This window comes from Pyricularia grisea (assembly GCF_004355905.1).
Source record: "Pyricularia grisea strain NI907 chromosome Unknown Pyricularia_grisea_NI907_Scaffold_4, whole genome shotgun sequence".
NCBI classification, from domain to species: domain Eukaryota; kingdom Fungi; phylum Ascomycota; class Sordariomycetes; order Magnaporthales; family Pyriculariaceae; genus Pyricularia; species Pyricularia grisea.
In genome coordinates this window covers 3,572,672-3,599,201 of record NW_022156718.1, presented here as the reverse complement: position 1 = coordinate 3,599,201, position 26,530 = coordinate 3,572,672, and the positions used below count along the sequence as shown (strand labels likewise).

Genomic DNA, 26,530 nt, shown 5'->3' with positions numbered 1-26,530 from the left:
ATTTTAAGATGACGAGAGGTGGAGTAAACCTTCGTATATTTTTTTTAGAGACAATGCAAGTCTTGGCATTCACTGTGGGCTTTCCATGTACCTCGATGAGATTGAATTTTTTTGTGTTGTACAATAGGATGTTCCTTGCAAAGCATGTTCAGCGATGGCATGTTGATCCCTGCGATGTTTTGTCAAGATGAATGATTGTTATCGTTCATGGCATCACATGATGTCATGGTTCACATTTGATTTTGATATGAATTATGTTCCCTGAGGAGCCATTTAATGAACGAACAGAAAAAGAAATAAAAATAAAAATAAAAATACCCATCTATACCACGACCCCCCAACTTTTCTACATGAACCAAATATAGCCCGAGTGGTTGAACACACTGTAATTTTTGTAGTTGAGAACACCGATAAAATAACAAAATCAACAGAGAATAAGGGTGAAAAAAAAAATTACCAATCGCAGCTCCTCCCAACCAAAGCAGCCAAGCTCTCAAGCCAGACCCTATCCACCTCGTCAAACCCGTCGGGAAGCGCACAGTCGACGTCGATAATGGCCCTAAGCTCACCCTGGGCATCCAGCACGGGCACGACGACCTCGCTCCTGCTGTCGGCGTCGCAGGCGATGTGGCCGGGGAACTTGTCGACGTCGGCGACGAGCTGCGTCTTCTTCTGGGCCGCGGCGGCGCCGCACACGCCGCGGCTGAAGGCGATGGTCTGGCACGCCACCTTGCCCTGGAACGGGCCCAGGATCAGCCGGTCGGTGGGCGACGACGGGTCCAGCGTGTAGAAGCCCGCCCAGTTCACGGCGGAGCTGGGCGAGGGGAGAGAGTGGTATGCGTGCCAGAGGAGGGAGGCCGTGTTTGATAGGTTGCAGACCTTTTTTTTGGGTTTGTTTTGGTTTTGAGGTAAGTGGGTTTTTTTTTTGTTAGTGAGAGCCTCTTTTTTTTTCAAGGGTCATCATCTGTCTTGTTTTTACCCAGTTGCGTTGGCCGTCAAAAAGCCCCTTTGCCTGTTCGAGAACCTGCTTGTATGCCTCTTCCTTGGTCACATTTGCCCCAAAGTTGGACGCGTCGGCGTGAACCTGGAATTTGTGAGCCAAGGAGCTTCAACCGAATCCATATGAGAAAGAAGGGCCAAATACCATTTTCGATGTGAAGCGAGCTTGTGACTCAAAAAGGTGATGGTGACCGCAGATTCTCAACCTGAGAGATAGTTGGATTTATAAAACAGCGCTTTCCTCAAATTGCGATACACGAATGCTTCCAATATGGTCAACGGTTCCCTATACACTCATGTGCAGACAGTAAGTAGCAAATTCTGACGGGATATGATTCTCCCAAAATTGGTCGTGGATAGTCGTAGTTGATGATAAATCACGTTGGGCGGGGAGGAGCCACAAGGAACCCCTAACCCTTGTGGTATTAGATTTCAACTTGCTGGCAAAAGCACTCGTGCCCACTCCTGTCCAAGAAACCCACCCCTGATGATGCTTTTTAATTCCTCCTCATGTCTGGTTAAATAAATCCATATGCTCCCTATCGTTATCATTGCTTCGTCAACGTTTTATCATCGCATCCTGTAGGTCTTCCACAGAACTCCGCAATGGCCCAAATATGCGTACAAAATTAACCAAAAAACTGAAAGCTTTGTACAGTTAAACCCAAAACCGTAATCAATCTCAAGCCTAGCAATGCCAATGATCCGGAGTGCCTCAGTGCTTGTATTTTAAGACTGACCCTAGCTTACCACCAAGGAGGCAAAAGTGAAAACGACAGGTATAGGCGTGCTGGGTTCCGCTCAATGTCATTGTCGTTTTCGATGCAGAACAGAGTCTAGCTCCGATACCTTTGCTCGGGGCTCAGCTCAGACTCCATGCCAATACTCTGGTTGGCTAATCTTGTGGTCTTCGTATCGGGAAATGTGTTATACATATCCAGCATGAAGATATTTCAGCCCTCTTGGCCGGGCCCCTTTGCCCTGGCGTACCGGCCACTCACACTATCTGCACCTTTCAACAAGTCCCGCAAGCCATCTCTGGCCCGACTAGCGTGTGACTCTGAAGTGGTCGGTCCACGCCATGGCAGCCATCCATGCGCACCCATCGAACCGCCGGTCGCGGAATAGTCCTCCGCTTGGTTCTCGCCAGGAATGACTGCACCCTCACGCGCGGTAGTGACATCCGAGACCGCATAGGTAGTGGTCTGCGGCGAAGCCGGCTCGCTGATCAGTGCCGATGCAGAGTTGCGTGGTGAGTCAGCCGTGATAATGGCATGCACAAATGATGTTGATGCTCTCTTGTGCTGTGAAGCTCCTGCATCTTGCTCGGCCCTTTTCCCGCCCTTGGCTGTGTAGCGTGTATGCGTTGTTCCTGAAGATCCAGCGCCGTCCCTGCCCCTGACCTTTACAGGTTCTGATTTTGCATGCCGATGACCGACAGACCGCTCTGCACGGCCTCGTACATCCTCGGTCAACTCATTAGCAGATCTTTTCTTCTGCGTTTCTTTTTCTTCCGAGGAGTTCGAACGGCTGCTAGACATAATTGTCTCGAGGGTCCCGTATGCGGCGCTCTTCCTCTTCCCTGCGGCAACCCCACTTCTTCTTTTCCTGTGGGACCGCGGCCTGATAGCTGCCGATGAAGAGGACGATGCTGCGCCACCTCCCACTGCAGAGGACTCATCTCCTTCATCTCCAGACCAGTTGGCCTGAAGTGTTGGACCAACCAGCTGATGCGGACGTCTGATGCCGCCGCCGCCACGACTGGAAGGCGGGCCACCTGTTCCCCTCCTACCTGGAGCACTAGCACCGCTAACAAAGTCGGTGCCGGACCCGTGTGGCGTCACATGAACCTCGTACTGGTTTGCCAAGCTATATCTGCTGCGAGCGTACAGCTCTGCAATCTGATCCAGCGACTTATCCAACTCGTTATGTCGCTGTGCACGCTGAGATTCTATAATACCCTTCATGGTGAAGGCTTCGGGAGGAGGGTACTTTGGTGTCTCGCTGTTGCTCCCGCCGGCCTGAGACGCCGTACCCTGCCCGTCATTGCCGCCGCCCCACTGCCATGGTAAGGTAAGAGGGAAGCGGCGCTTACTGGGAGGAGGAGGTGGTGGGTGGCGCGGCATGTTAGGTGGTTTGGCAGTCCAGAGGCCGTCAACTACGCCATTCCGGTTCCCGATATTGTCACTGTGACCGTTACCGTTGGCACTTGTGCGGACAGCAAATCCGTTACTTTGGGGTGGCGGCGGCGGCGGCGGTAGTGGCGTGCGGACTGTGTATGGCCGGCTCCCACTCCTTGAGCCGCGGTAGTAATCCCTCTGGATAGGGCCACTATAAGTGCGAACAATGACAGGCTGCGAGTAGGTAGTGCTCTGGGCGCCGGCAGACTTTGTGAGTCGGTGACGATATACGTTAGAGGGGTAGCTGGTGTTGAGTTCCCTGAGCGCAGCGGTGCCACCGTCGAGCGGCGTGGGCTTGACCTCCGCTTTCAAGGTCGACGATGATCTCGTCGCTGCAGCTCCAAAGAATAGTGAGAATGGAGAAGACGAAGCAGAAGCAGCGCGGTGCGTCCCAGACGCGGAGGATGCTATGGCGGATGAATGCTGCTGTTGCTGATACTGGTGGGGAAGCGAACCCCGAAAGACGAGGCCAGCGGTGTGGTGCACCGACGCTGAAGCCGATGGGGGTCCTCTTGGTGAGATAAAGGGACGGACGTGCGAAGACGAAGCGTTGCCACCGGGAGCATGACCGTTGGTGGTGCCGTTGCCATTGACCAAGCCGTTGCTGCTGGGACTTCCCATGCTCGCAGGGCCGGTGGGCTTATGGGAGCATCCATCCGGACCGCGAGCGTGGGGCCAAGTATTTATACTCTGCATGACAGCGGCGGCAACATTCAGAAAAAAAGAAAAAAACAAAAAAAAGAGTAATCCGAGAAGAAGAGGAAGCGAGCAACCGTAAGCGAGGAGGCGATATGCGTGCCTGCGGATGCGGGTGCGGTTGCACTATGCACGAGACAGAAGGAAGACCAGCTCGGTGAGAAAAGCCGCGCGCGCCTTGACTTGAAGCGGTGTCCTCTCGAACCAGGGGATTCACCAGTAAGAACAATGGAATTGAGTATTGGTCCTTGTCGAGAGCAATCTGAGACTCAGGGCGGCTGCTGCTCCTGCCTGCATGGGGATGAGAGACATGGTTCACTCTAATCAATGGGTTGTTTGTCCCGGAGAGACATTTCTTGCTGCATCGATCCCCTCTTTTTTTACTAGCTTTCCGAGCTGGGCGGAGAGATGCGAGAGAATAAATGAACAAATAAACAGAAGGGGACCAAAGGAAATGTGGGAAAACGCGCTGTGATGCGATGTAATGCGATGCAACCCGGGCTCTGCGTTGTTCAATTCATCAATGTGGGGGAAGGGAACCTGGAAACCAACAAGCTTCTTGGGTGGATATTGATTTTTACGGAGTAGGTTTGGTTCTTTTCGGGAGTAAGAAACAATTATGGAATAGATGTACGGTAGACAGGAACAGGTGGGAGGGTGGGGTGTAGCTCTTTTCGGGATTTGGAGAAACTCGTTTAATAAGGAATTGGTTTGAGATTGAGCTAGGTAACAATGAATGGAAGGAAATCGGCGGATTGGAACAACTGGATTCGAGAATAGAACAACTGACTGGGACCGTTGATCACATTGCCCTGAAATGGGAGGAGCTTTTGTTCATTGGCGTCCCGCTGCCAGAAACAGAAACTTGGGAGTAGCTTCCCTCACCTTCGCGTGGCACCCCCTAACATATCATTGGTTAGCGCGGGGCAATGCGAGCTGCACGAAGTCGTGGCCGCCCTCCTAAGGGTCGACTTGGGCGGCCGCTTGCTTCTTTTTCGGCCCAGCTCCTTCCATCTTGCCATCCTTTATCCCGCCAGTTTCTTTCTTGCCGAGTATGAGCAGAGGGCACCACAGCTATATCCGTAGGTATTTCCTTGCCATTGGCGATTATGAGATGATGCATGCATGCATGGCCCGGGACCGGCACCGGAAAATATTCATTTGTTTCGTGGCATTGAGAGCAGCTCCTCTCCACCACATAGCTACGGCGTACACCGAAGCTCCTTTGTGCAATCCGCATCCCGCCTAATCTCTTGCTCTGACAATCTGTGATCTTTACCACTTCGACTCCCCTCCAAGAGCGGGGATACATTTGTTGACGTGTACTTACTCCGTACATGGTACCCTGAGTCTAGGTACTTCCTAGCCAGTTCTGCTCTTGCATCACCCTCGCCCCTGCATATGTCCCAATCCGTTGGTGCTTAGTAGGTAAGGTAGCCTTCAGTTTGCCCCGCTGCTTGGCTCCCACTATTTTCTGGTAGTCGACATCAATTGAATGCTCGATTTGCAGGGACAAAAAATATCAAGGTCTGTGTTATCAAATATTTGAATTTAAATATTAAAAAAAATGGCCGACTTGACATATACCTACCGACCGTATTTGCCCAAGTACTATAAACTTATATACAAACACAAAATACTATATCTGGCCCTATTGATATGGTTTCAACTCGCACTCCATGAACCCCGGATCCTTGACCAGATCTGTCAAGACAAATGGGGAGTACCATAGTAGTAAGTACCACGTTGAACAGGGCGGACCCTGTGTCGAAAAGGGATTCTTTTGGACGATCACCAAAATAATAGGAGTCTGCCGTTGTTTACTTACCATAGAGTTGTTTCTCTCCCCACTTCCCCTGCAAATCATTCGTGGTATTTGGCAAAATAACAGTTTTATTGTTATCAGACAAGTACATGTAAGCGAGACACCGAGTCCTAAATAGAATGAATTATCCTATTCGTGAACTGTCAAAATCAACGTTCAGACTAAGATTTGTTTCCATCGCCAAGGACCAACAAATTGATACCGTGCAATTCCGAATCGAGCAGCGTCCAACAGTTCTAAGTTTCTGTGCCAACTAAACCCAATGATCTTTGTCCATTCTAATTTTCTTTTGGCCCAAAAATCCTAGCCACAACACATCCTGAACGTGAACACCCGGTAGCATCATTGCTCCGGCCGCATCCTAAACCTAATGGTGGCGCATGGGCCCATTTCAACGAGTAGGCTCGACGATGGTTCCGTAGCCGCCGCCGCCCGACTGCACATTCTCGCTGTAGATGCCCGGCGCGCGACCTGCTTGGAAGCGGCCCTCCCTCGCCTGCTCGCGGCGGTCGTAGTAGACGTACTCGAGATAAAAGGCGTGCAGGTGACCGGGGATGTACCTAGAGAGTTTTTTTTTTATATCGTGGAGATCGAATCAGTCAAAAAGGTCGTCTCAAGCAGCCACGCAAGGAGCCCATCTTATATGAGGTGTTGGAGGGAAAAGATGGAGAAGCATACCCTAGAATTGTCAGGCAGATGTTGACCAAAAGGTCGGCGCCGCAGCCGGCTACCATCCAGACTCCGAGAGGTGGGACTGTGATTTCCAAGCCAAGGTCAGTTATTTCTTGGCTGCCAAGGTGCACTAATATACCGTCCAGTAGATACTGCAGTCCAAAATTCATGTAGCAGGAGGCTTACAGATGATGGTGATTATCACCATCAAGATTGCTGAAGCGGCACCCATGTTGACTATTGGTCGTATGTATTGTTTTGCTTTTGGTTTTTGGGTTGTTTTTCGGACGCGACTCAGTTGTATTTTCGTCTGTCTTTTTGGCAAAAGTTGAACAAAGCAAGTAAGAACTGCGATGACAGAACTTGCTGGGAGAAATGGATGAATACCTTATTCTATCTTATTTACTACACACTAAGCAAATTAGCTCTCGTATGCCTCCTTTGACTCAGACAATTGTGACGCGTTTACAACATCAGATCAGGTGGACTACGTCACCAAAACTATGCGCTGGCTGGCGGGGCCTTATCGCAAGTCTGATAATGATATTTGGTGTTGCACGTGATTGAAGCTTCTTGCCCAGTCCAGGGTAGGCAGGCAATCAAATACAGTACACTGGGAAGGTGCCAAGTAGACTGTACTCGAGATCCATTGATATCAAGTATGGAAAAATCCGCATCAAAATAACATCGAGACAAACGCAGTATCAGGTATGCAAGATGCGGGATCTGGTATTTGTCTACCATGACTAATCAGTCATAGACTTGAGTTATTTTGCCGACCTGGTATAGGAATGCCTTGAACCAACGCCTTATAAACCCACTACCGTAGGTCCATTGAAATCCAACCCTGTTCAAGTTGTACACATCGCGGCAGTTCGGTTGAGCAACCGAAACCTACGAATTCCATCATAGCCAACCAGCTTCGAAATTTAACTTCTCGTTTGTTTCTTCTCGAATAGGTGGGTAGCATTGCGCGTCAAGATCTGAAAATGCCGATTAGCAGAGCGGATACCGTGCTAGTTGTGAGCTCCGCGCTGGGCAGTGTTGGGATTAAGTATTTTTTTTTTTTCTTTCTTTCTCCTTTTCCTCAAGACTTGGGAGCGTAGCAGTCATCTCCGGGGTCCTGCCGTTACCCGTTCGACCAAATGCCACTGTTTGGTCGCCAGTCTACATTAGGTTGGGTGAGTGAAATCGGGAAATAAAAGCCCTTTGGAAGTTGGGATGGAACTTGTAACTGTTCCCCTGAGCTAACTAAACTCAGGGCTAGGGGCTGAATTGGCAGGGATACGATCAGACGGTTACGTATAATGTTGAGATTGACAACCATTATTATTGTCACTGTGATCATGTTTGACGATTAAGCTCATACATAAGCAAACGTCAGGAGGTCAGTCTTGGGGGACCATGCTTCATGCTGGTACCCGTCTTCTTCATTTGAGAAAAAATTCCGGTAGCTGTTATCTACGAACTGTGTCAGGACCGGCGAATCATACCTGTCTGGGATGATGATATTGTTATATTTTCTGTCGAATTATACGGCCATAATGTCAGTGAGCGCATGGACATACCCGTCTTTTGTATTCCTCCTGGTTAGGTAGGTTAATTCTGTCAGATGTTGCGAAATTAGGGACCCTTGCCCCTATGAGGCCATATTTGGCTTACGAATAAATACGAAGTACTGGCACCAGAGCTCTCCCTCGTCTCTTCTTTGGTGACGTAGGACCTGACGGCTACCATTGTTTCCTCTTTAATCGGCAGTCAATTCAAGTAAAGTGCAAAAACATAATAAGAAAAACTGGAGCGTCCACATGCTGGGTGTCGCAAAAAGCAAATTGGGATCGAACGCCCTCGCCGCGGCGTCTTACAAGACAGGGAAAAGTAAACAGGCCCCCAAGATATTTGCTACTACACTTTATTTGATTGAAAGCAACTTCACACCGCATGTCCTCGCCGAGGTGACCATGCGACAAAGGTAACATCCCACATATCCCACGCAAAGGTGTCAGAATTGCACGGCCCTTTGTGCTCGGTGGATTGACTGCTAATCCCGGAGCCGTGTCGTTTTAATTGCGGATCATCAGGTGTGAATGGGTCACATATCTGCAAGCATACTATCGTTACTAAGCTATGCTTCAGTATTGTTGAATTTGAGTTCGTTTGTGGCGTCGGTTGCTTCTTCTTCTTCACTCCACACTTCATATGATAGTGCTTTCTGCTCCGTCAGTCGGCGGTTTCGTCATCATGGTTATGCCCTCAAAATATTTTAGGTTGAGCAAAGTAGTAATGGCTGTTGGTGGCTGTCCTCCGCCCACCAATCTGACCGAATTCGAAATTTGCTTTGGACTGAAGCACGCTAAAAGATCAACATCGTTGTTCAAGTTCTGCAGTGAACGAGATACCCCTTTATCGTCCAGGCACGGGTCGTACTGTGATGTAGAGCTGTCCAGATCCACACGTGTCCGTACGCGAAAGAAGGACGGTGCACTAGCTAGCGCAAATCCCGTGCCATAATTTGGACCAGGTTACTGTTGTATGTTGATCTTCCTCCACCCAGCAGTTGACCATCTACCACCCTGGCTTCCATCCCATCTTCGAGAAGACCGCCAGGGCCCGCAAGGGGCTACGCTGTAAATTGCAGAGAGCTGTTGCCGAGCCGCCGGAAATTTAGCCCAGCAGTGTTGAATGGGCCAAATGCGACGGCGCAGGGCGGTTGGGAGGGGCCCTGCCCTGGCATCCATGGGCCGGATGTCCACTCGCGCGACAAGCTGGAGGCTATCAAGGGGTTCTCGTTTTCGCTATGTGCGTGTTTGTCAACAGACAGACTACAGTACAGCACCTAGGTACGTAACGAAACAGCAGGTAAGCAAGCCCCAGGTGAGTTAGCAGTACCTTAGGTAGATAAGTAACTCCCGTCGAGTAGCACTGCACAGTACAAAATGTATTCGTATTGTGCACGGAATGTTTTAATAGGTGGGCTAGGCAGGCATGAATGGCACTGCGGGACAGGGCAATCCTCTGGCTCTTTCCCTGTTCAGTTCGTACAGTACTGTGCCGGCCCATCTCCCCGTTCACTGTTCGGCTTCTTGCCCGCGACCCGAACCCCCTAAGAAGCTCGTCGCAACGCAACATCACCTTGTGTGCAATTGGCTGAAGCCAAGACCAACCTCCAGTTCCTCCACCCCAGGACATCTCCCATGGATCCCAGGTATTAGCTAGCACACCCAAATCTAACTTGACCTGCCCTGGTTATTGACAGCCCAAGAAGAGTGTGGTCTTGGGAAGGTGTGGTCCATTGAACCCGACCCGTTTTCCGCGCGGTCCCTGTCCCCACGCACCACGTCTAGCATTGCAACAGAAAGAAACACGACCACGGCCAGCTTTTTTTTCTTTGCCTTGTCTGCTTTTCCCAACGCTCCTTTTTCTACTCGACTCGACTATTGTCGCCAATCCTCCGCTTGCCACCTCACCCAACGCCTTCTCTGGCCCCATCAGGTTTTGCATTAGCACCTAATTCTCAGAGTCGTTGGCGACGGGTTGCGTTGCGTGCGTGTGCGTTGTGTGTGCGCGCGCGCTGTGCTAGTTTTGTTCTTTTCGTTTGGAAGAAGAAATTCGACGGTCACTCGATTGAAGGCCTGCCTGCCTGCCACGCCTTTCTGGGTCCCTCCTATTCATTCATTGCTTGACGTTCCAAGCCTGAAATTCCGACTTCCGACTGGCCCTGCTACAAACCCAGCTTTTGGAGCTTCGTCCTGCCAACGTTGTCGTTTTGGTCAATTTCATAACCTCCCTTAGCCTTGCGCATTGGCATTGTTTGGTGTTTGGACGCTTTTATTTAGTCACCCGACCGGACCTTGTTTAAATCAGCAGAAAGAGGCTTGCGTACAGTCAGTCATTTACTCAACTTTTTTTTTTTGGTCCCTTTTTCCCGCTCAAAGTTTTTTTTATTTTATTTTTTTGCGCTTTACCAGCTTTGCTGGGCTACATTACCGAGCCGCGCCGTACCTGCAACGACAAAAAAATATCACAAGGGGGTGGGGGATCTTGGAGTTAACGTCAACGTTACCCCGAATGACAGTCTCGAGCGACCTTGAACAAGAACACCGGACCTGCCCACTCGGTATCGATTGCTCCGGCCGGCCATAATGGCAAACCCGCAAGGCATGCAGACGCCTCTTTCGGTGGACCGATACGTGGTCCTTCACGCCGCCACTACTTGCGACGAGCACGGAGTCTACGTGACAAAGGATTCGGCCGAGGTTATAGAGCTTGGTTGGATTCTTTTGGACGCCAAGACTCTTGAGGAGGTGAGACGAGGTTCCTACACACTGAAGTTTGCAGGGCTAGTATCTGACAGGGAGTTGCACAGCTACACCACGAGAGTGTTCTCGTCAAGCCCGTCAACACACCGATAACTCCTCTATGCAGTAAGTTCATCACTGCTTTTGCGTATTCTCCATTCCACCACAGAGCCTACCTGGACACCATGACCACTCTGGGACATTCTGCGGAGAAGAGAATGGGGGATTCATCACGTCACTGCGATTCGGCTTTGCTGACAATTAACTTTGCTCATGCATATAGCTAGCCTGACGACTTTGACTTGGGAGCATGTGCGTAACGCAGGCACTTTCCGCGACGCAATTAATCGTTTCGACGCGTTTGCCTCGGAGCACCTGACATCGCAGAACCTTGACTTCGTTTTTGTTACATTTGAGGCTTGGGATCTCCGTGTCCAGCTCCCCAGGGAAGCACGGGACAAGTCTGTGGTCCTGCCACCGTATCTGCAACACTCCCGTACCTTCGACTTGCGAACCGAATACCAGCGATGGCTTCAGCACCACCCCGAGGCGCTGACGTTCGCCACAAGCACCTTGACCAACATATGCGCCGCGTTGGAAGTAGAGGCGGTGCAATCGAGCGCCCCTATAAAACACAACCTGCCTTTTCACCTTCAGGCGTTGGCTCCGGCCTCGCCGAGGCGCGCTATGGATGAGGCCATCACCCTGGCCCGTGTGCTGCGTGGCCTGATCAGGAAATCGCAACCTTTGCAGGACCACCCGGATGTTTTGACGAGGCCTCTCGATGCTCGCGCTGACGTCCGCGCATTTCTTTCGGAACGGAGTAAGGTTCTGCACATGTCAGGGCTTCCTCACGACACCACACAGTCGGAATTGGAGAGCTGGTTCACCCAATTTGGCGGACGTCCCATTGCTTTCTGGACACTGCGAACTCCCGAACAACACAAGCCTACTGGCACGGGATTCGCCGTTTTCTCTTCCCATGAAGAGGTATGCTTTGGAAGTCCTATGCAGATCTGACGTCAAGCTTTTGCCCACTCCCCATAGTCCAAATGCAACTAACATGAACTATAATATAGGCCGCCGAAAGTCTCTGCATGAATGGCAGAGCTCTGAACGAAAAGGCCATCGAGGTGTCGCCCTCTTCCAGCCGTGTACTGGACCGCGCGGCGGAGATTCTCACACCCTTCCCACCCAGTAAGAACCGGCCGCGTCCTGGCGACTGGACTTGCCCGTCCTGCGGCTTCTCTAACTTCCAACGACGGACGGCTTGCTTCCGGTGCTCGTACCCGGCCGGTAACAATGGACCCGCAGGTGGTGACATGGGCTATGGATATGGAGGAGGAGGTGGTGGTGGTTATGGCCCTCCGGCTCTGATGCCACCGCCTCAGCACCATGTTGGTCACCACGGGCCTATGCATGGAGGTGGTCGTATGGGTGGCGGTGGTGGCGTCGTTCCCTTCCGTGCAGGTGACTGGAAGTGTGGCAACGAAATTTGCGGATACCACAACTTCGCCAAGAACGTCTGCTGTCTGCGATGTGGTGCAAGCCGTGCCACCGCTGCCGTTGTCGGTGACTCGGGCTACCCTTCGCCCATGGTCGAACCGCCCTCAAACTACATGAGCCCTGCCTCCATGGGAGGTCCTACTCCTGGTGGCCCAGGCCCTTTCTCAGGTGGTGGTGCTGGGTATCAGTCTGGCGGTAACTACGGTCAACCATATGGTGGCCCGCCTAGCACATACGCTCTTCCATCTGGCCTCGCTGGCGGTGGTGCTCCGTATCCCTCCCTGAACACGCATTTTGCCCCTGCTCCTGGCATTCACTCTGCTGGACCCTTTGACAGTCGCGCTGCCGAGGCGGCATTCCAGTCAGCTTCCAACGGGCCTGCCTCTGCGGGTCCTGGTCCTTCAAGCTTTTACGGCCATAACGAGAACGATCCCTTTGCCTTCCTGTCATCCGGAATGGGCAGCCTGAGCGTCAACGCAAACGACTCGAGACAGAATGGAAGCGGTGCGCCTCCAAGCAAGTCGCCCGCGTAAGATGAATATTCCCCGAGTTTCCCAAGCAGGATATGAATTTTGGGAACGGTCTTACTTAATCTGCCACACAACAAACAAGCCCAGAGTTCTTCCACGACCATGCGATGCATCTCTTGATCGAGCCAGGGAGCTTCGTTTATACACTTTTCTTCTCACATTGTTTTGTATCTTGTCCTCTTCTGCTTCTCTTCACCAACTGGGGTGCAGCTACATGGAAGCATGCAAAGCACATAGAAGAAGATGCATCTTGCGATTTATTTGCCTACAAAGTTTGGACCATTTTCTTTCTACCCTCAACAGCTACATCAGCGGGTACAAGCTTACTGCGAAGGCCGACATCAAACTGCACTCTTATCTACGTCAACCGTTTACTGATTTATTTGTCTTTTCTTCTTTTTGTTCTACACACTTACACACACGCACATCCCCTCTCACATATCTCTTGAGATCGTACATTTCACTTGTCACACAAAGCAACATACCGAGGGCCACAGCTTGGTGTCGGGGCGGTGATTTTCTTGTCATTTTGTTCTGCTGTTTCATCAATCTATTGGCGAATGATATCTTTGGCGGGCGGGGAGCACCGGGGCGGAGGCCGGCTGGTCGGTACTTTTTCATAGGGTTTTGGCATTTGCGCAATCAGGCATTACTCAGACAAAGGATGGAATGGGCGGGTATTTTTTTGGCTGGCGTCCATTGAGTAAAACAGACTGTGAATTTTGTTCGGTGCTCTTGGTGGGGGGAGACGGAAAGACAAAAACATATCGTACATCTCTGCAACACTGTTTCTCCATTTACCCTGTTGCTTCACAATCAAGGTCCCACTGCCCGTGAGAAGGGAATAGCAGGATGCGTGTTCTTATAATCGAAACAAGGGAGCGACGGAAAAGGGGCTAAAGAAAAGTTTAGGGACAGGGCCTCTTGCCACTGTCGAGGGGTTGGTTAGCAAAGGGTTCCATGAGCCTTGTAGCTTTCAATTTCATGGTTTCACTCGGAGGATCGGTTTATTTATGTTTCGGTCAAGATTTCCTCGGTTAATCCTTTAATATTCTTCTTGCTACTGTAATGTTTTCAGTTTAACAACGTATCCATTTATAAGCCCGGCCTTTCATGAGCCAGCTATACACGCCCTACTACCTCCTGATTTGCATTTTTGCCAGGGGTTTCATATTCCTCTCTCTGCTCCCGCTCTTGCATTGAGCTGCTCGGGACTGATACCTGCTCCAGCATAGCAAGAAGAGTTACGACCTTGAGCAACATGAGTATGGTGATTAGGACAGTGAGTTCTATATATATATATATATATATGTGTGTGTGTGTGTGTGTGTGTGTGCGCTCTCAACAGCACTAAAATAAGTACTATACTGATTGGGTATCTATCTTTTTTCAGTTGCCTTCGTAATCATTATCAAAAACTTACATCATTTTGAAGAAACATTTTGATGCATTACATAGTTATACTCACTCTACACGGCGAGCTCATCAGTCCGTTCGCTGCCGTTTACTCTCCGAATCTTCACCGTTGGCCCCAATCTGCTCCCCGTTCGGGCCTTGCTCGCCATTCGCCGCCGCCTCCTCAGCCCCAGAAACCTCATCCCTACCCCTCACGCGGCCGGCGCCCTCCCCCAGCTCCCCACTGATGCCCTCATCCGCATCGTACTCCTCGGCGCCGATCCAGTTTCCGTCCTCGTCGAAAAACTCATTTACATTGTCGGCCGTGATCCAGCCCGAGCTGCCGGGCATGGCGGGCGGCAGGCCGCCGTCGCTGGCGCCCCTGAAGATGCCCGAGCCCGGCTCGAAGCCGGCGGCCGACTCAAAGACTATCCTGTCGTCGGCGTCTTCGTCGTCTTCGTCGGCGTCGGCCGGGTCGGGGTGCAGCTCGGCGCAGGCGGATATGGCGGCGAACAGGGCCGGGGTGGACTCGGTGGTCGGCGCGGGAGGGATGATGGTTAGCTCGACCGTGTCAAAGTCGTCGTCGTCGGCGCCGCCGCTGGCCTGCAGGTCTAGCTGCATGTACACGGCCGAGGTCGCTCCTGCTGCTGTCGCCGGCGACGGCGCGGTCGCTGGTGTTGTGAGGGTCTTGATGGCGTGGATGCCGATCTCGGGGTAGGGGATTTGGACCCCGACTGTGGCGTCTTGGCTGAAGAGTGTAAGTGTCCTGTGTGGAGCGTTGGTGACAGTCATGTATAGTTAGCAAATGAGGCGGAACTGCATGTAGTAGTTTGTTCCAGTCGACGGCTTCTTACGATGAATTGACAAACACGTCAACAGTCTGCTCAACGGTCGCTTCGGTGTCCTCATCGCTGCCGGCCGATGCATCGGCAGTTCGGAATATCGGCAGGCTGCGTCTCTGCGACGCGGGGACAACGACTTTTGTGGATGCGGCGTGGTAGTGCAGGACGGGCTTCCCGCCGAAGAAGGTGGCCGGGGTGCGCTCCTGGTGCTCCGCGAGCGGGGTGAAGTCGTCCACCTTGGGCGGCGTGTGTATTGTTGTGAGGACGGCTGGGCTTTCCATGATTTGATTGATGCAGCGAGGCTCTGCAAAATGGGCGCCGGAAATGTATGTGGTGATTTACGGGGCTGTTTTGCGCAATGGGTTGGTTGGTTGGTTGGTTTACTTGTGGAAGTACACAAGCAGAGTTTTGATTGTCGTGAGTTTGGCGGGGCAACAGTGCTGCAAGTTTGGAGCTTCCCTCGTCTCGATTAGCGATTAGCAGGCAATTTGGCAATCGGAGCTCTTATCGAGGTCATTTAGCTTTATCGCCATGTGACAATCGGGAGTATCCGCCCCGCCATCTGTGGGGAAATCCCGTCATTCATTCAATCACCCTCAAGTGTACAAGTACCTGTCGTCGACCTTGGTCTGAGATCTCCACTTGAATCAACAACGTGGAAATCATCATATGCTTCTTGCCTAAAAAGCCTTGGAGACGAGCTTCTTGAAAAGGCCAAAATTTAATCAACGCGGGTTTGATAACAAACAAACAACTCCGCAGCTACCTCATATTACCCACCTTTACCATGAATAGCAGTCAGTCTTCCCCGATCTCCAAACCGAACAATCAACTCAAACCCGACTAACATTCACTTCTGCAATACAGGATCCCACCCCTTGCTGGAGCAGGTACCCCTCACCGTGTCCCCGTTTATCAAACTTCCCCAGGCTACAACGCTCCCATACACTTACCGCGCCATGCCCTCATCGCTACCGCCCTCATCCACCGGCGGCAACCAGAGCACCGACGACCACCAGCAACAACCCGATAAGCCGCGGTATGTCGTCTCGGGGACGGGCCACGCCGCGCACCCGGACGACATCATCGCGTCGTGCCGCGCGCTGCAGGCCCACGTAGCCAAACTGCAGTCGGACGCCGAGGCGGAGCTGCGGGCGCTGGAGGAGCGGATCCGGGAGCGCGAGCTGGCCGAGAAGAGGCGCGTCGCGCCCGGCTGGCTCGACAGCGAAGCCAGAATCCTCGAGCCCGAGCGTAGGCTTGCCGACGGGATGGAAGGGTTGAGCTTGCGTCCTGGGCCGGGGCCCGGGCAGGAGGGCGGGCCGAGTGAGATGGCGGCGCCAGATCACGATGATCCCGGGGCTGAGCTTGATCGGGTTTTTGGAGGCAAGTGATTGAGGAATCCCTGTGATATTACTTTTGGCCGTCGTGGGGGTTTTTCTTCGCACGAACTGAAAGCTGCGAAATCTCGCCTTGCCTTTTATGCTAGGGCTGGTCGCGGCTCGAAAGTGATGACATTGCACAAGATGGATTTGGCAACTAGCCCGGACCTCTTCAGCTCTTCGTGACAGTTGCATTTGGGTTCCGCCTGACGCTGGCTGTCTCTTCCCCACAACTATGGCCTCCAAATCAGAGTTAGTGGCTACCACATTTTCGACTGGCACAGCTGTCCGGAGAACCGCCTCGAACAAGTTCCGTGATCAAAATCGAGAGGAGCTATCACTGATAAGATTATCTGCTATTTCGGTAGAACATGGTTTCAGCAGATCGCGAGCGAGAGTGTTAGATGACTTGGACGATGGACGTCGCTTCAGGGACAAAATCTGGCGGTATCTCTTTGAATCTGCAGAGAAGAGCCAGACAGAAGACAGAAAATTATGTTCTGTCGGGGGATTGCACGATAGTGGGCGGTGTGGTTTGGAATGTCTTTTTACAAGTCTACCTACTCAGCTAAAGCCAATTTATGAAGCCAACAGATGGCGGTGGTGGAATGCTTGCGGCTCTTTTCAACTGCCGTCACATGAGACAGGTGTCAGAGTTCTGCACTAGCAAAGGCCCTTTTAAAAAGGGGGGAAATGGGTGGCTTTCTGTAATGTACACTAAGTCAATTTTAGCAGCGTTCTAGATGTACTTTATATTGCAAACGAGTTCTCCAACGTCACAGGCGGCTAATTACCTTAGTCGTTCAATTCAATTCAAGGGACGTGGGGCCTGTGGGGTCGCCCTGTCTGCGTGCATCTACCGTCGGCTTGTACCCTGCATCCCTGCCTGCAACTAGTGACACCTACGCAGTAAGCTCCAAATCCCACTGTCGCAAAGTACATCCTTTTGACTCCACCCAAACGTGGCCTCACCAACACCCGTAAAAGTATACGACGAAATCTTGCGATCCGACGAATCCAAGTTGCCAACAAAGCTCACACGTTTGCAAATTTGGCACTGGAAAAAAGAATACAGCACAGCAGTTGATAGCAACTTCATTTAAATACCCACAACGAAAGAGAAGCCCAGAAATCCCGTCCATTTCGCAGCCCCTTAGGTCGGGCTTTGTTTTCTTCCCCCGGCGGCGCCCATACGCACACGATGCACTCCACACTAGTCCGGCTCCAAAACACCTTTGGCTTCTTCACGACGGTGGCCTTTGTGGTCGCGGCCGTGATAGCCGTCTCCGATCTCTTCTCCGCGCGGACGCCGACCGCCCCGACCCTCCGCCCCACCACCGTCGCGGTCAACAAGGGCCGGCCGCACTACTACAGCAGCAAGAAGGAGGAGTACGCCTCGATCCGCTTCGACCTCGAGGCCGACCTGTCGAGCCTCTTTACTTGGAACACCAAGCAGCTCTTTGTCTACGTCACGGCCGAGTGGAATGATCGTGGTAGCAGCGGCAGCAGCAGCAACGTGACGGCCGCCAACCAGGCTGTCATTTGGGATAGCATCATCACCAGCCCGAGCTCCGACCATCTCTCCAACCTGGGCCCGCATACGCTCAAGAAGCTGAAGAAGAGCGCCGCTGGCAAGACGATTGATCCGAGCCGGTTAGTGTTTTTTATTTCTACCTTGAATCTCTCTGCAACCCTCCCCCAATTATATAGTTGCTAACATTGCACAACAACAAAAACAGCGGAATCCTCAAGCTCAAGAACCAACGCCCCAAGTACCAAATCACACACCCGAGCGGCAAGCTGGCCCAGACGCCCGAGGTTCGCCTGCGCCTGCACTACAACGTCCAGCCCTGGGTCGGCGTCCTCGCCTGGAACCAAGTCCGCGACATTGCAAAGTGGAAGGCCATGGACAAGGGCCTCAGCGAGCCATTCCCGCTGCCCGCCATCAAGGTCAAGGGGACTTCAAAGGCCAAAAAGGCATAAAACAGAAACGGTTATTAAAATATAGAAAAAACAAAAACAAAAAACTGGGTTCACGAAGGGTTTTAGTTTTTAGTTTTTTTTTCCTGTACGAAAATGCAGGACCGAGTATAAAGCTCCATTTTTAGCTTCCGATATTCTTCCATCACATTATCTTTGGTACATTTTTGCCAAGGCGGATAGAACCTTTTCGTTGCAAATATATAATTTTGCCCCATGTTTTTTCTTGTAAGGCCAAGGCGAACTAATGACCACATATACCAATTGTGTGGTGCATGACTTGATTTCTAGCAGGGTTGAATGTATCCGTCATAACTAGTATGAATCTGAGTGACTCTATATAAAAAGCCAAGTCGCTCCATTCATCACTCATATGCTCCCACTGTAGCAAACACACAGCCCCCCTGCCCCGATAACTCTCTAATGCTGTCCCAATCCATGATGTAATTCATAAAAACCTGCCCACTGTATTCATAACTGTCACAAGAATTGTACACCCTTGCGGAACCGGATCCTCTATCTCTAGACGTCCAAATCGCTTCCCCTGTCTATACAATATATGACAGAGTATTAGGCATAAATGTGACAAGCTGAAAAAAAATAAAAGAAATACCACTTCGCAGAAAGAACTGAATATATATCATGGACAAGAAGTGCGTCCCTTACACACCGTCCCAGATCACAGCCACGACCCGTCATCCATCTAAGACGAGGTGCCCCGGGGAGCGCCTGAACCACCGCCGCCGCGCCCACGTCCGTGCTGGCCTCCACGACCACCCATGTTTGGCCCGCCACGAGCCCCACGCCCACGGCCGCGACCCCTACCGCGGCCAGACGGTGCGTCCAGGCTTGCAGGCGGCGGCACGTTGTTGTATGATTGTGCCGGCATCGGCGAAGCGCCCGCGCCGCTACCGTTGGGGTGTGCGGAGGAGCCATTGGCCTGACCTGCGGCGTTGTCATATCCAAGACCACCGCGTCCGCGCCCACCACCACGACCTCCGCGCTGCTGCTGTTGTCCATGACCATCCGCCCCTGGTGCGGGCCTATACACTAATGAGCTATGCTGCAAGGGCCCGCCGTTACGTGGGCCCTGAGTCCCATTGTAGCCAGCGCCCGCAGCTCCTCTGCCACGTCCGCCGCCGTTAGCGCTGCTTCCGTTCAAGGCACCTCTCCAAGTGCCCCTGAGTGGGGGAGGTGTTGGCGAATCCCTCATCTGCTTGAATCCATTGGCGCCATTAACGCCACCAGAGAGTGTAGTGACGGATGGGGCTAGAGGCTTCCGTGCAAGCGTCGCCTTGCTTCCCGTCACGACCTGCCTGTTGGTCAGGTTTAGCACGGTGGACGAGGCAACCGTCTGGCCGCGGAACGGTGGGCACCGCTCTCCCAGGCTGCCACCGCTCATGAAGGTTATATCGAAAACGATGTCAAGAAGCTTGGCAGTCGGCGTGCGGCTAATGCCAATAACGGTGCCGCGGACGGCGATGGGTACCTTGCCTGAAGCGGCCACATACACGACGCGGTCACCTAGGGCAAAGTTCTGGTTGCCCAATCGTACTTCGGCGTCCTCGGGCTTGAGCAGCGCACTGCGGGGTACCGCGTTGAGTCCCTTGGCTTCAAACTCAGGTGCAGCGAGATTTAGTTGATCTGTTGACGCTGCCAACGCCATGACGACTTCTGAGTCAAGCTGCTCGGCATCGAGGGGGACACGCTCAAACTTGCTCGTCTCAATCGTCTTGAGCCAGGCCCCAATCTCCTTCACACGTGCCTGGGCCATTTTCTCGTCCGGCCAGATGTCTGTGTCCTTGATCTCATTCCCGCTCGGTAGTCGCTTGAGCCCAGCGAAGAGATCCGGGAAATTCTGCATATACTGCGCAAGCAGGCCTATTGTAGCCGGGCTAAACTCCCAGCCGGAACCCGACTTTCTCGAGTAACCGAGCACCTTTTGCTTCTTGCTCTCAAACTTGAGGTTGAGACCCAAATTGACCTTCAAGCTGCCCTTCATTGTGTAAACAAAGAATGATGCTGTTATCCTGCTTAAAGCGAGGGGATGAAGGTCGAGGCTCTTGGCAACGGCATACGACGGCACGTATCTGTTATTACGTTCCGCCTGGAAGATAATGTTCTTGGCAAAGTCGGGCTCGGGCTTCTTGAGGACTGAAACCCGGACATCGACCTTGTTACCCTTGTGTCCGACGACCTCCAATGGTCGTCCGTAAGCGTAGTCACCTAGGAAAAATGCGTGGCAGCCAAGTGGGAATTCCTCCTCGATCGGTAAAGCGGCTCGCTCGATGAATCGCTCATCTTCGTTGACCACCTCGTCGACGATGACCTGTGGTGCGTAGTCTGTCTCCATTCCGGGAACTTCGCCGTACTCCTTGATAGTGGCACCTTCCTCGGTTTTTATCAAGCCCTTAAGCATTTCCACATGCACCATAGATTCGACATCACCAATGAGGATGCCTAGTCGCTTGCTGTAAAACTCTTCGATGCGTCGGGACTTGCTGTGGAACTGCTCCATTTCCTTATGCTGATGAGGCGTCTGTACAACCTTTCCGTTTGCATCCAGCGTGTAGTTGAAGAGTTCATCGGAAACACGGACAACCTTGGCCTCTGTCAAGAAGGGATAGCCAACATGGCAGCGCTGCCCAAGCTTCATGACAGCCGATGAGGACTTTGTCTTCATCTCGGTGTCGGAGAGCGTAACGACCATACTCTCATTCCGACTCTCCTGTTGAAATACGTTGACACCATGGAAGCCCAATGCGGCAGTATAGGGCAGTGTAGCCAGACTAGGGAATCCAGCCAGTGCAGATACGTTCAGCAGAGCGCCATCCGTAAGTCCGTGAAGGTACTCCAGACCCTCAGTGGGAGGAAGCTCAAAGATGTTCATAACACAGCGACAATGCGGAATGTCGGGGAAGATACCGGGTAGTGATGATGGGTACTGAAAGTCCAAGTTCGGGTCGTGAGTGAATTTGAGAGCCACGCCGAAGCCGTTGCGCGATTTCTCCACGTCAGACAAGAGGTGGTTCTTTGTGGCCATTCCGTCCAAGAGTCGCTTCTCGTCAATGAAAGGAATCTTCACCACGGCCTCCCATTCCTGTTTCTTTCCATTCATGTCCAACTCAAAATCACGGGGGTAAAAGTCGATGATGGGCGAGTTGGGGTCCGTCATGAGCTCCCAATATACGGTGGGAACAATCTTCTTACTTCGGTCTGGAAGGACACCCATCAGTTGTTCATATGGTTTGAAGGGCTGGCCGAGCGTGAAGTTCATGTCGGCATTCAAACCCTTCATGACGTCCGAAATCATGGGTGAGTAGTGGAACTTGTAGAACCACGGCCACGATCGAATACCGCGGTAGTAGTAATACAAAACCCACTGAAGGCCCTGGACGTAGTTCTCTGCTAGTTCTCGCAGTCCCTCTTCTTTGGTTTCAGGCGTCCATTCGAACTTTTCAGAGTAATACTTGTCCTTCCATTCCTGGAACTTTTGCTGATAGAGAACCTCCATGACAGCTTTTGCCTCCTCGGGAGATGTATCTACGACAGCGGCGCGATCGTACTTTAGCATCTCACGGTGGGCGGCTGCGTCACCCTCCTCCTCGAAACCATCATCGTCGTCATCATTTCCAGACGCGGCGGGTAGCTTCGGGAAGGAGAGTACGATAGCCCTATTTCCTTCGTCATCAGCCAGAGTCTCATAACTAAGGCGGAAGCTATCGGCAATCTCCTGTGCAAACTTGCGGTCTGCAGCGTTGAGGCCTGTTCCTAGGTTGAGCGGTGTCTGTGATCGCTTGGTGATGAAAGGCTTGATCTTGTGCTTCCAGAGATTCTTCTGCGACGTGGTGACTTGAAGTTGACCCTTGGGCCGCGACTTGACCGGAGCGCTTTCAGAGTTCTCCATCTGTTGCTTGGACCTGAACCACTGCTCATTCTGCATGTCTACTTCAAAGAACCTGCGCTCGGCTTCACCAAGGCCTTCCAGGAGCAGACCCAGTCTTTGTAGGTTGACCTTGCCGCCCTCGTTGATGTAGCCGTCGCACTTGGGCAATATCTCCTTGTAGAGGCGGAACATCAGCGCCAAAGCGCCCTCGTTAATGTGCAAATGCGGCAGATTAGGAAGGAAATCGTTTCCGACGAAAAATGCCATGAGGATGAAATCATCAATGACCCTCTCCATGTCAAATGGAAACGTCATCTTACCATCCTTCTTGAGATCCTGAAACTCTAGCTCCAAATACTCTCGTACAATGCATAAATGCAACAGGTAAAAGTTCTGGTGCTCGAGCTCCTTGGACTGATTTTTGGACTGCCTGCCAAAGGTGACCTCCTCACGGAGGAGGCAGAAATGGGGGTCGTGACTTAGCAGACCCAACATGATGAGATCGGCATCAAGACCGTACAGACAGTGGCGGACGTTGTGGTTGTAATCCGGCTGAGCCTTGGCGTTGCGGATATACTCCATGATCTTGTGCTCTCCCTCTCCCGGAACCTCATGCCCCGATAGTACAATCTCGCAGCCCTGCCACTCGGTGTCCTCTGACACCTTCTTGTTAACAAAATACTTGAGTTGCTCAGAAAGCTTTGCCATGAACTCTGTTCCTGGCGTGATGCAGTTGCTATCGAAGGGCTCCTCCTTGGGGAGCTCCTGGCCTTCGCGAATAGCCTTGTCGCGAGCCACCTCGGCGTCCAGCGCAGTACGGAAACGTCGAGCACGCTGCTGGTTCATCTTAGCGCGGGGTGCCACACCATCTATTGCCATGAAGAACAGCTGCTTGGGTTTGATCTTGCCGAAAAGATGCTCTATGTAGTTGAAGATGCGTATAAACATCTCATCTTCGCTCAAGCGAAATGACGTATCATGAGTGTCCTTGTGAGTGCAGTTGTGGATGATGCCGTTCATGTCGAGGTATAAACAGTCAAACTCGGGAATGCGGTTTTCCGCGATCAACTGCGAGATGGCTGGGTAGCGCTCAGAGAGCCACCTGAAGAACTTAGGAACACCCATGTTGAAGGCGACAGAAGATCTTGGCAGTTATAGCGAGGAATGAATGGGCGGGAGTCTGGTTGATGCTTTTCGAACAGTGAAAAAGCGCAAGAAACCAAGCGAGATCCCTGATTCCGGTACTCTTGTCGGAAGCTTGCGTGGAGGGTGTCGGCTAGATAGGTCTTCAAAGGCAACGTCAAGTGCAAAGAGAGACCCGACGTCGCAAAAGAAAGAATGCGCGATCAAGCCAAACGCAACGGGGAAATAAGAAAAATAAACAGTAGCAATCCAACCGCGACAGCCCGAAAGGATGTAAGTTGAAAATGAAAAGAGATCTGAGCAAAAGACTTGGCAAAAGTTGCTGATCCCTCGTTGGCGCCAAAAGACGATTGAGGCGGAAGAATGAAGATGTGGTCGCAAGCAACCCAAATGCGCGACGGTGAAAAGGGCGCCTAGCGGGTGGCAGCGCATCGCAGCTGTTGTGGGGCTAAATGACAGTCATCGGTGGGGCACTTTTGACTCTGGAGAACCAAGCGCGGAGGTGAGCAAGGGGATTGATTGATTGCATTGTCGTTCACAGATCAACATCATCCATTGTCAGTCAACATCCACAAATCGACGTGGTTCTTGCTTGCATGTCGCTTGGGGGAAAACAGTACGGCACCTGTACCAAATTTGTGACTTTTTTCTTTTTTTTTTTTTTTTTGTCTTGGTATTTCTTATGGTTAAATGTAATTAGTCATGTACAAAATGAAATCAAATTCTCAATCCAGTCTCAAGTAATCCCACCCAGATCCTTGACGTACCTGGCGCTCAAAGTTGAGCCTCAGCGCCAAACAGACCCCGCCGCCAAAGCAACTATAAGTTCTGCCACCGTTTACCGCCTCGTTAACGCGTCTTTGGACCCGCGGTGCGCGTGTTTGGTCTAGCGATCCATCTCCAATTCACCTCCAAGTAGTCTATCTAGTATCGCAATTGTAGTCGGCAAACTTTGGGGGTTTTCTGACGACATCTTTTTTGCCAAAGAAGAACTTGATTGGCCACTGAATCAATAAAACTTGCACGCGGCTGTTTTTCAATCACTGATACACAATCACCAAAATGGCACCTCCTCCAGCCATGGACGTCGATGGTCAGTGGCTATTCAACCATTTCTCTCTCAATTCTTCAGCTTAAACCCCGCTGACCAGTCAACATAGAAATGGACGTAGAGGAAGACTTTGATCAGGAGCAGAGGATAATCAACGAAGGTAAGCCAATTCTTCGCTGGCTGATATCATTCTCAGTTGTGCGCTGTTGTTACTGACTTTGCATATCAGAGTACAAGACATGGAAGAAGAATAGCCCTTTTCTCTATGATATGATCCTCAGGTGAGCCCGAGTGATCCCCGCTGCCTTTTGACCCTATTTATAGACTTGCGCTAACCCTGTGAACCGTCAAAAGCACCGCCCTCGCATGGCCGACTCTGACCGTGCAGTGGTTACCTGACGTAAAGGAGCCCGAAGGCAAGAACTATCGCATCCACCGTGTCCTCCTCGGCACACACACTTCGGGAGCCACCGACGAGTACCTTCAGATTGCCGAGGTTGAGATTCCCAAGGCAGTCCAGCCAAACCCAGCAGACTACGACGAAGACCGTGGCGAGATTGGTGGCTATGGCGGCAGCAAGGGAAGCGAGGCAGCCGCTATCAAGTGGAACATTACCCAGAAGATCGACCACCCGGGCGAGGTGAACAAGGCTCGCTACCAGCCTCAAAACCCAGACATTATTGCGACGGCATGCGTCGATGGCAAGATCCTCATCTTCGACAGGACTAAGCACAGCTTGCAGCCCTCGGGCACTCCTAATCCCCAGTATGAACTTATTGGCCACAAAGCCGAAGGTTACGGACTCAATTGGAGCCCTCATGATGAAGGCTGCCTTGTTACTGGCAGCAGCGACCAGACGGTGCTTCTGTGGGATCTCAAGGACGTTCAGCCCAACAGCCGTATCCTCAAGCCCAAGAGGAAGTATACACACCACAGCCAAGTTGTCAATGACGTGCAATATCATCCATTGGTCAAGCACTTCATCGGTACCGTCTCGGACGACTTGACTCTCCAGATTCTCGACACGAGGCAGGAATCGACTGACAAGGCGGCATTGGTCGCCAAGAATGGCCACTCGGACGCCATCAACGCATTGGACTTTTGCCCCGCGTCAGAATTCTTGGTCGCAACCGCCTCAGCCGACAAGACGATCGGCCTGTGGGATCTTCGCAATGTCAAAGACAAAATCCACACTCTGGAGGGTCACCGGGATGCCGTTACTTCGGTGTTCTGGCATCCACACGAGGCTGGCATTCTTGCCAGTGGCAGCTACGACAGGCGGATCCTGTTCTGGGACTTGAGCCGTGTCGGCGAAGAGCAACAACCAGACGATGCCGAGGACGGACCGCCAGAACTGTGAGTTCCCCACCCCATCTGGACTGACAGGAAGGATTTTTTGGCTAACACTGAGATAATCGACCAGGCTCTTCATGCATGGAGGTCATACCAACCATCTGGCTGACTTCAGCTGGAACCCCAACGAGCCTTGGATGGTCTGCAGCGCGGCAGAGGACAACCTGCTTCAAGTCTGGAAGGTTGCCGAGTCGATCGTTAAGCGCGACGACGCCGACCTGCCGGTGGACGAGCTGGGCCCCTAGAGGACGGTCCAGCTCCGAAATCGGGTCATTGATCGAAACGACTGGAGTTCACTTTTGTAAAGTGAAATGAATCAGGTGCATTGATTCTTCCCGTTCCCAACGCGGCGAGATTTGTTCTCCTCGTCTGGTACAATGGAAAGAAATGCGGAAAAGACTTTGAAGTTTGATTGCGCGGGTTGATGGAGATGAACGTATGGAGGACATCAGTAGTAATACCAGTGAAAGTGGCATTGAAGGGTTATGTTTCATTCGAGGCTCTCACTATATGGCGCATCAATTTAGAAGATATCCGGGGCCAGCTACGCCAAGTTGCTGTACTCACTTGCGTGTGATAATAGGCCAAGCTATGGTGTTAGGAGTCTATCATGTTTTTTTTTGGGCACGAAAGCATGAGTGTGCCTCCAGTACGTTAACATGCGCTTGACCTATCCCTCACTTTCCACTCAGTCCGGGTTTACCACTTGGTGATTCCGACCTATAAATGACAGTTTTGGCTGCAACCTTTCAATCTTTCAACGGCACAAATTTATCAGAACTCTCATCAAACTTG

The 26,530-nt window shown here is 51.9% G+C and overlaps 8 protein-coding genes across 8 annotated transcripts; 4 read left to right on the top strand and 4 right to left on the bottom strand.

Moving 5' to 3' along the window:
* Positions 1-268: 268 nt before the first annotated feature.
* On the bottom strand, positions 269-4,245 carry PgNI_07758 (uncharacterized protein). The gene is made up of 3 exons (XM_031127767.1): positions 1,145-4,245; positions 980-1,084; positions 269-879 (listed from the first exon to the last, which is right to left on the bottom strand). Exons 1-3 carry the CDS (start codon positions 1,145-1,147, stop codon positions 454-456), a joined length of 534 nt encoding a protein of 177 aa, XP_030981125.1. The 5' UTR covers positions 1,148-4,245; the 3' UTR covers positions 269-453.
* Positions 4,246-5,754: 1,509 nt separating this feature from the next.
* On the bottom strand, positions 5,755-6,807 carry PgNI_07757 (uncharacterized protein). The gene is made up of 3 exons (XM_031127766.1): positions 6,559-6,807; positions 6,379-6,454; positions 5,755-6,260 (listed from the first exon to the last, which is right to left on the bottom strand). Exons 1-3 carry the CDS (start codon positions 6,602-6,604, stop codon positions 6,092-6,094), a joined length of 291 nt encoding a protein of 96 aa, XP_030981188.1. The 5' UTR covers positions 6,605-6,807; the 3' UTR covers positions 5,755-6,091.
* A 2,933-nt stretch (positions 6,808-9,740) lies between these two features.
* PgNI_07756 (uncharacterized protein) lies at positions 9,741-13,788 on the top strand. Its single transcript, XM_031127765.1, has 5 exons — positions 9,741-10,256; positions 10,448-10,676; positions 10,739-10,796; positions 10,954-11,660; positions 11,750-13,788. Exons 2-5 carry the CDS (start codon positions 10,515-10,517, stop codon positions 12,707-12,709), a joined length of 1,887 nt encoding a protein of 628 aa, XP_030981187.1. The 5' UTR covers positions 9,741-10,256; positions 10,448-10,514; the 3' UTR covers positions 12,710-13,788.
* A 403-nt stretch (positions 13,789-14,191) lies between these two features.
* On the bottom strand, positions 14,192-15,261 carry PgNI_07755 (uncharacterized protein; the record flags this gene model as incomplete). The annotated part of the gene is made up of 2 exons (XM_031127764.1): positions 14,956-15,261; positions 14,192-14,867 (listed from the first exon to the last, which is right to left on the bottom strand). The coding sequence occupies exons 1-2, from the start codon at positions 15,222-15,224 to the stop codon at positions 14,192-14,194; spliced, it is 945 nt and encodes a 314-aa protein (XP_030981190.1). The 5' UTR covers positions 15,225-15,261.
* Positions 15,262-15,548: 287 nt separating this feature from the next.
* On the top strand, positions 15,549-17,071 carry PgNI_07754 (uncharacterized protein). The gene is made up of 2 exons (XM_031127763.1): positions 15,549-15,740; positions 15,811-17,071. The coding sequence occupies exons 1-2, from the start codon at positions 15,731-15,733 to the stop codon at positions 16,332-16,334; spliced, it is 534 nt and encodes a 177-aa protein (XP_030981189.1). The 5' UTR covers positions 15,549-15,730; the 3' UTR covers positions 16,335-17,071.
* A 207-nt stretch (positions 17,072-17,278) lies between these two features.
* PgNI_07753 (uncharacterized protein) lies at positions 17,279-18,495 on the top strand. The gene is made up of 2 exons (XM_031127762.1): positions 17,279-17,975; positions 18,062-18,495. The coding sequence occupies exons 1-2, from the start codon at positions 17,524-17,526 to the stop codon at positions 18,303-18,305; spliced, it is 696 nt and encodes a 231-aa protein (XP_030981183.1). The 5' UTR covers positions 17,279-17,523; the 3' UTR covers positions 18,306-18,495.
* A 510-nt stretch (positions 18,496-19,005) lies between these two features.
* Positions 19,006-23,313, bottom strand: PgNI_07752 (uncharacterized protein; the record flags this gene model as incomplete). The annotated part of the gene is made up of 1 exon (XM_031127761.1): positions 19,006-23,313. The coding sequence occupies one exon, from the start codon at positions 23,311-23,313 to the stop codon at positions 19,006-19,008; it is 4,308 nt and encodes a 1,435-aa protein (XP_030981182.1).
* Positions 23,314-24,255: 942 nt separating this feature from the next.
* PgNI_07751 (uncharacterized protein) lies at positions 24,256-26,490 on the top strand. The gene is made up of 5 exons (XM_031127760.1): positions 24,256-24,424; positions 24,492-24,542; positions 24,612-24,663; positions 24,737-25,738; positions 25,806-26,490. Exons 1-5 carry the CDS (start codon positions 24,394-24,396, stop codon positions 25,978-25,980), a joined length of 1,311 nt encoding a protein of 436 aa, XP_030981186.1. The 5' UTR covers positions 24,256-24,393; the 3' UTR covers positions 25,981-26,490.
* Positions 26,491-26,530: the final 40 nt, after the last annotated feature.

What these genes read in the sequence shown, in the direction of transcription:
- PgNI_07758 (XM_031127767.1), bottom strand. An exon ending in TTGACGGCCAACGCAACTGG is followed by an intron (nt 880 to 979) that starts GTAAAAACAAGA and finishes CCCAAAAAAAAG; the next exon opens with GTCTGCAACCTATCAAACAC.
- PgNI_07757 (XM_031127766.1), bottom strand. Translation starts at nt 6,604, where the DNA reads ATGGGTGCCGCTTCAGCAATCTTGATGGTGATAATCACCATCATCT. An exon ending in GGTGATAATCACCATCATCT is followed by an intron (nt 6,455 to 6,558) that starts GTAAGCCTCCTG and finishes TGGAAATCACAG; the next exon opens with TCCCACCTCTCGGAGTCTGG. An exon ending in ATCTGCCTGACAATTCTAGG is followed by an intron (nt 6,261 to 6,378) that starts GTATGCTTCTCC and finishes AAAACTCTCTAG; the next exon opens with GTACATCCCCGGTCACCTGC.
- PgNI_07756 (XM_031127765.1), top strand. Translation starts at nt 10,515, where the DNA reads ATGGCAAACCCGCAAGGCATGCAGACGCCTCTTTCGGTGGACCGATAC. An exon ending in ACCGATAACTCCTCTATGCA is followed by an intron (nt 10,797 to 10,953) that starts GTAAGTTCATCA and finishes TCATGCATATAG; the next exon opens with CTAGCCTGACGACTTTGACT. An exon ending in TTTTCTCTTCCCATGAAGAG is followed by an intron (nt 11,661 to 11,749) that starts GTATGCTTTGGA and finishes ACTATAATATAG; the next exon opens with GCCGCCGAAAGTCTCTGCAT.
- PgNI_07753 (XM_031127762.1), top strand. Translation starts at nt 17,524, where the DNA reads ATGCACTCCACACTAGTCCGGCTCCAAAACACCTTTGGCTTCTTCACG. An exon ending in AAGACGATTGATCCGAGCCG is followed by an intron (nt 17,976 to 18,061) that starts GTTAGTGTTTTT and finishes CAACAAAAACAG; the next exon opens with CGGAATCCTCAAGCTCAAGA.
- PgNI_07751 (XM_031127760.1), top strand. Translation starts at nt 24,394, where the DNA reads ATGGCACCTCCTCCAGCCATGGACGTCGATG. An exon ending in TCCAGCCATGGACGTCGATG is followed by an intron (nt 24,425 to 24,491) that starts GTCAGTGGCTAT and finishes CAGTCAACATAG; the next exon opens with AAATGGACGTAGAGGAAGAC. An exon ending in GAGGACGGACCGCCAGAACT is followed by an intron (nt 25,739 to 25,805) that starts GTGAGTTCCCCA and finishes ATAATCGACCAG; the next exon opens with GCTCTTCATGCATGGAGGTC.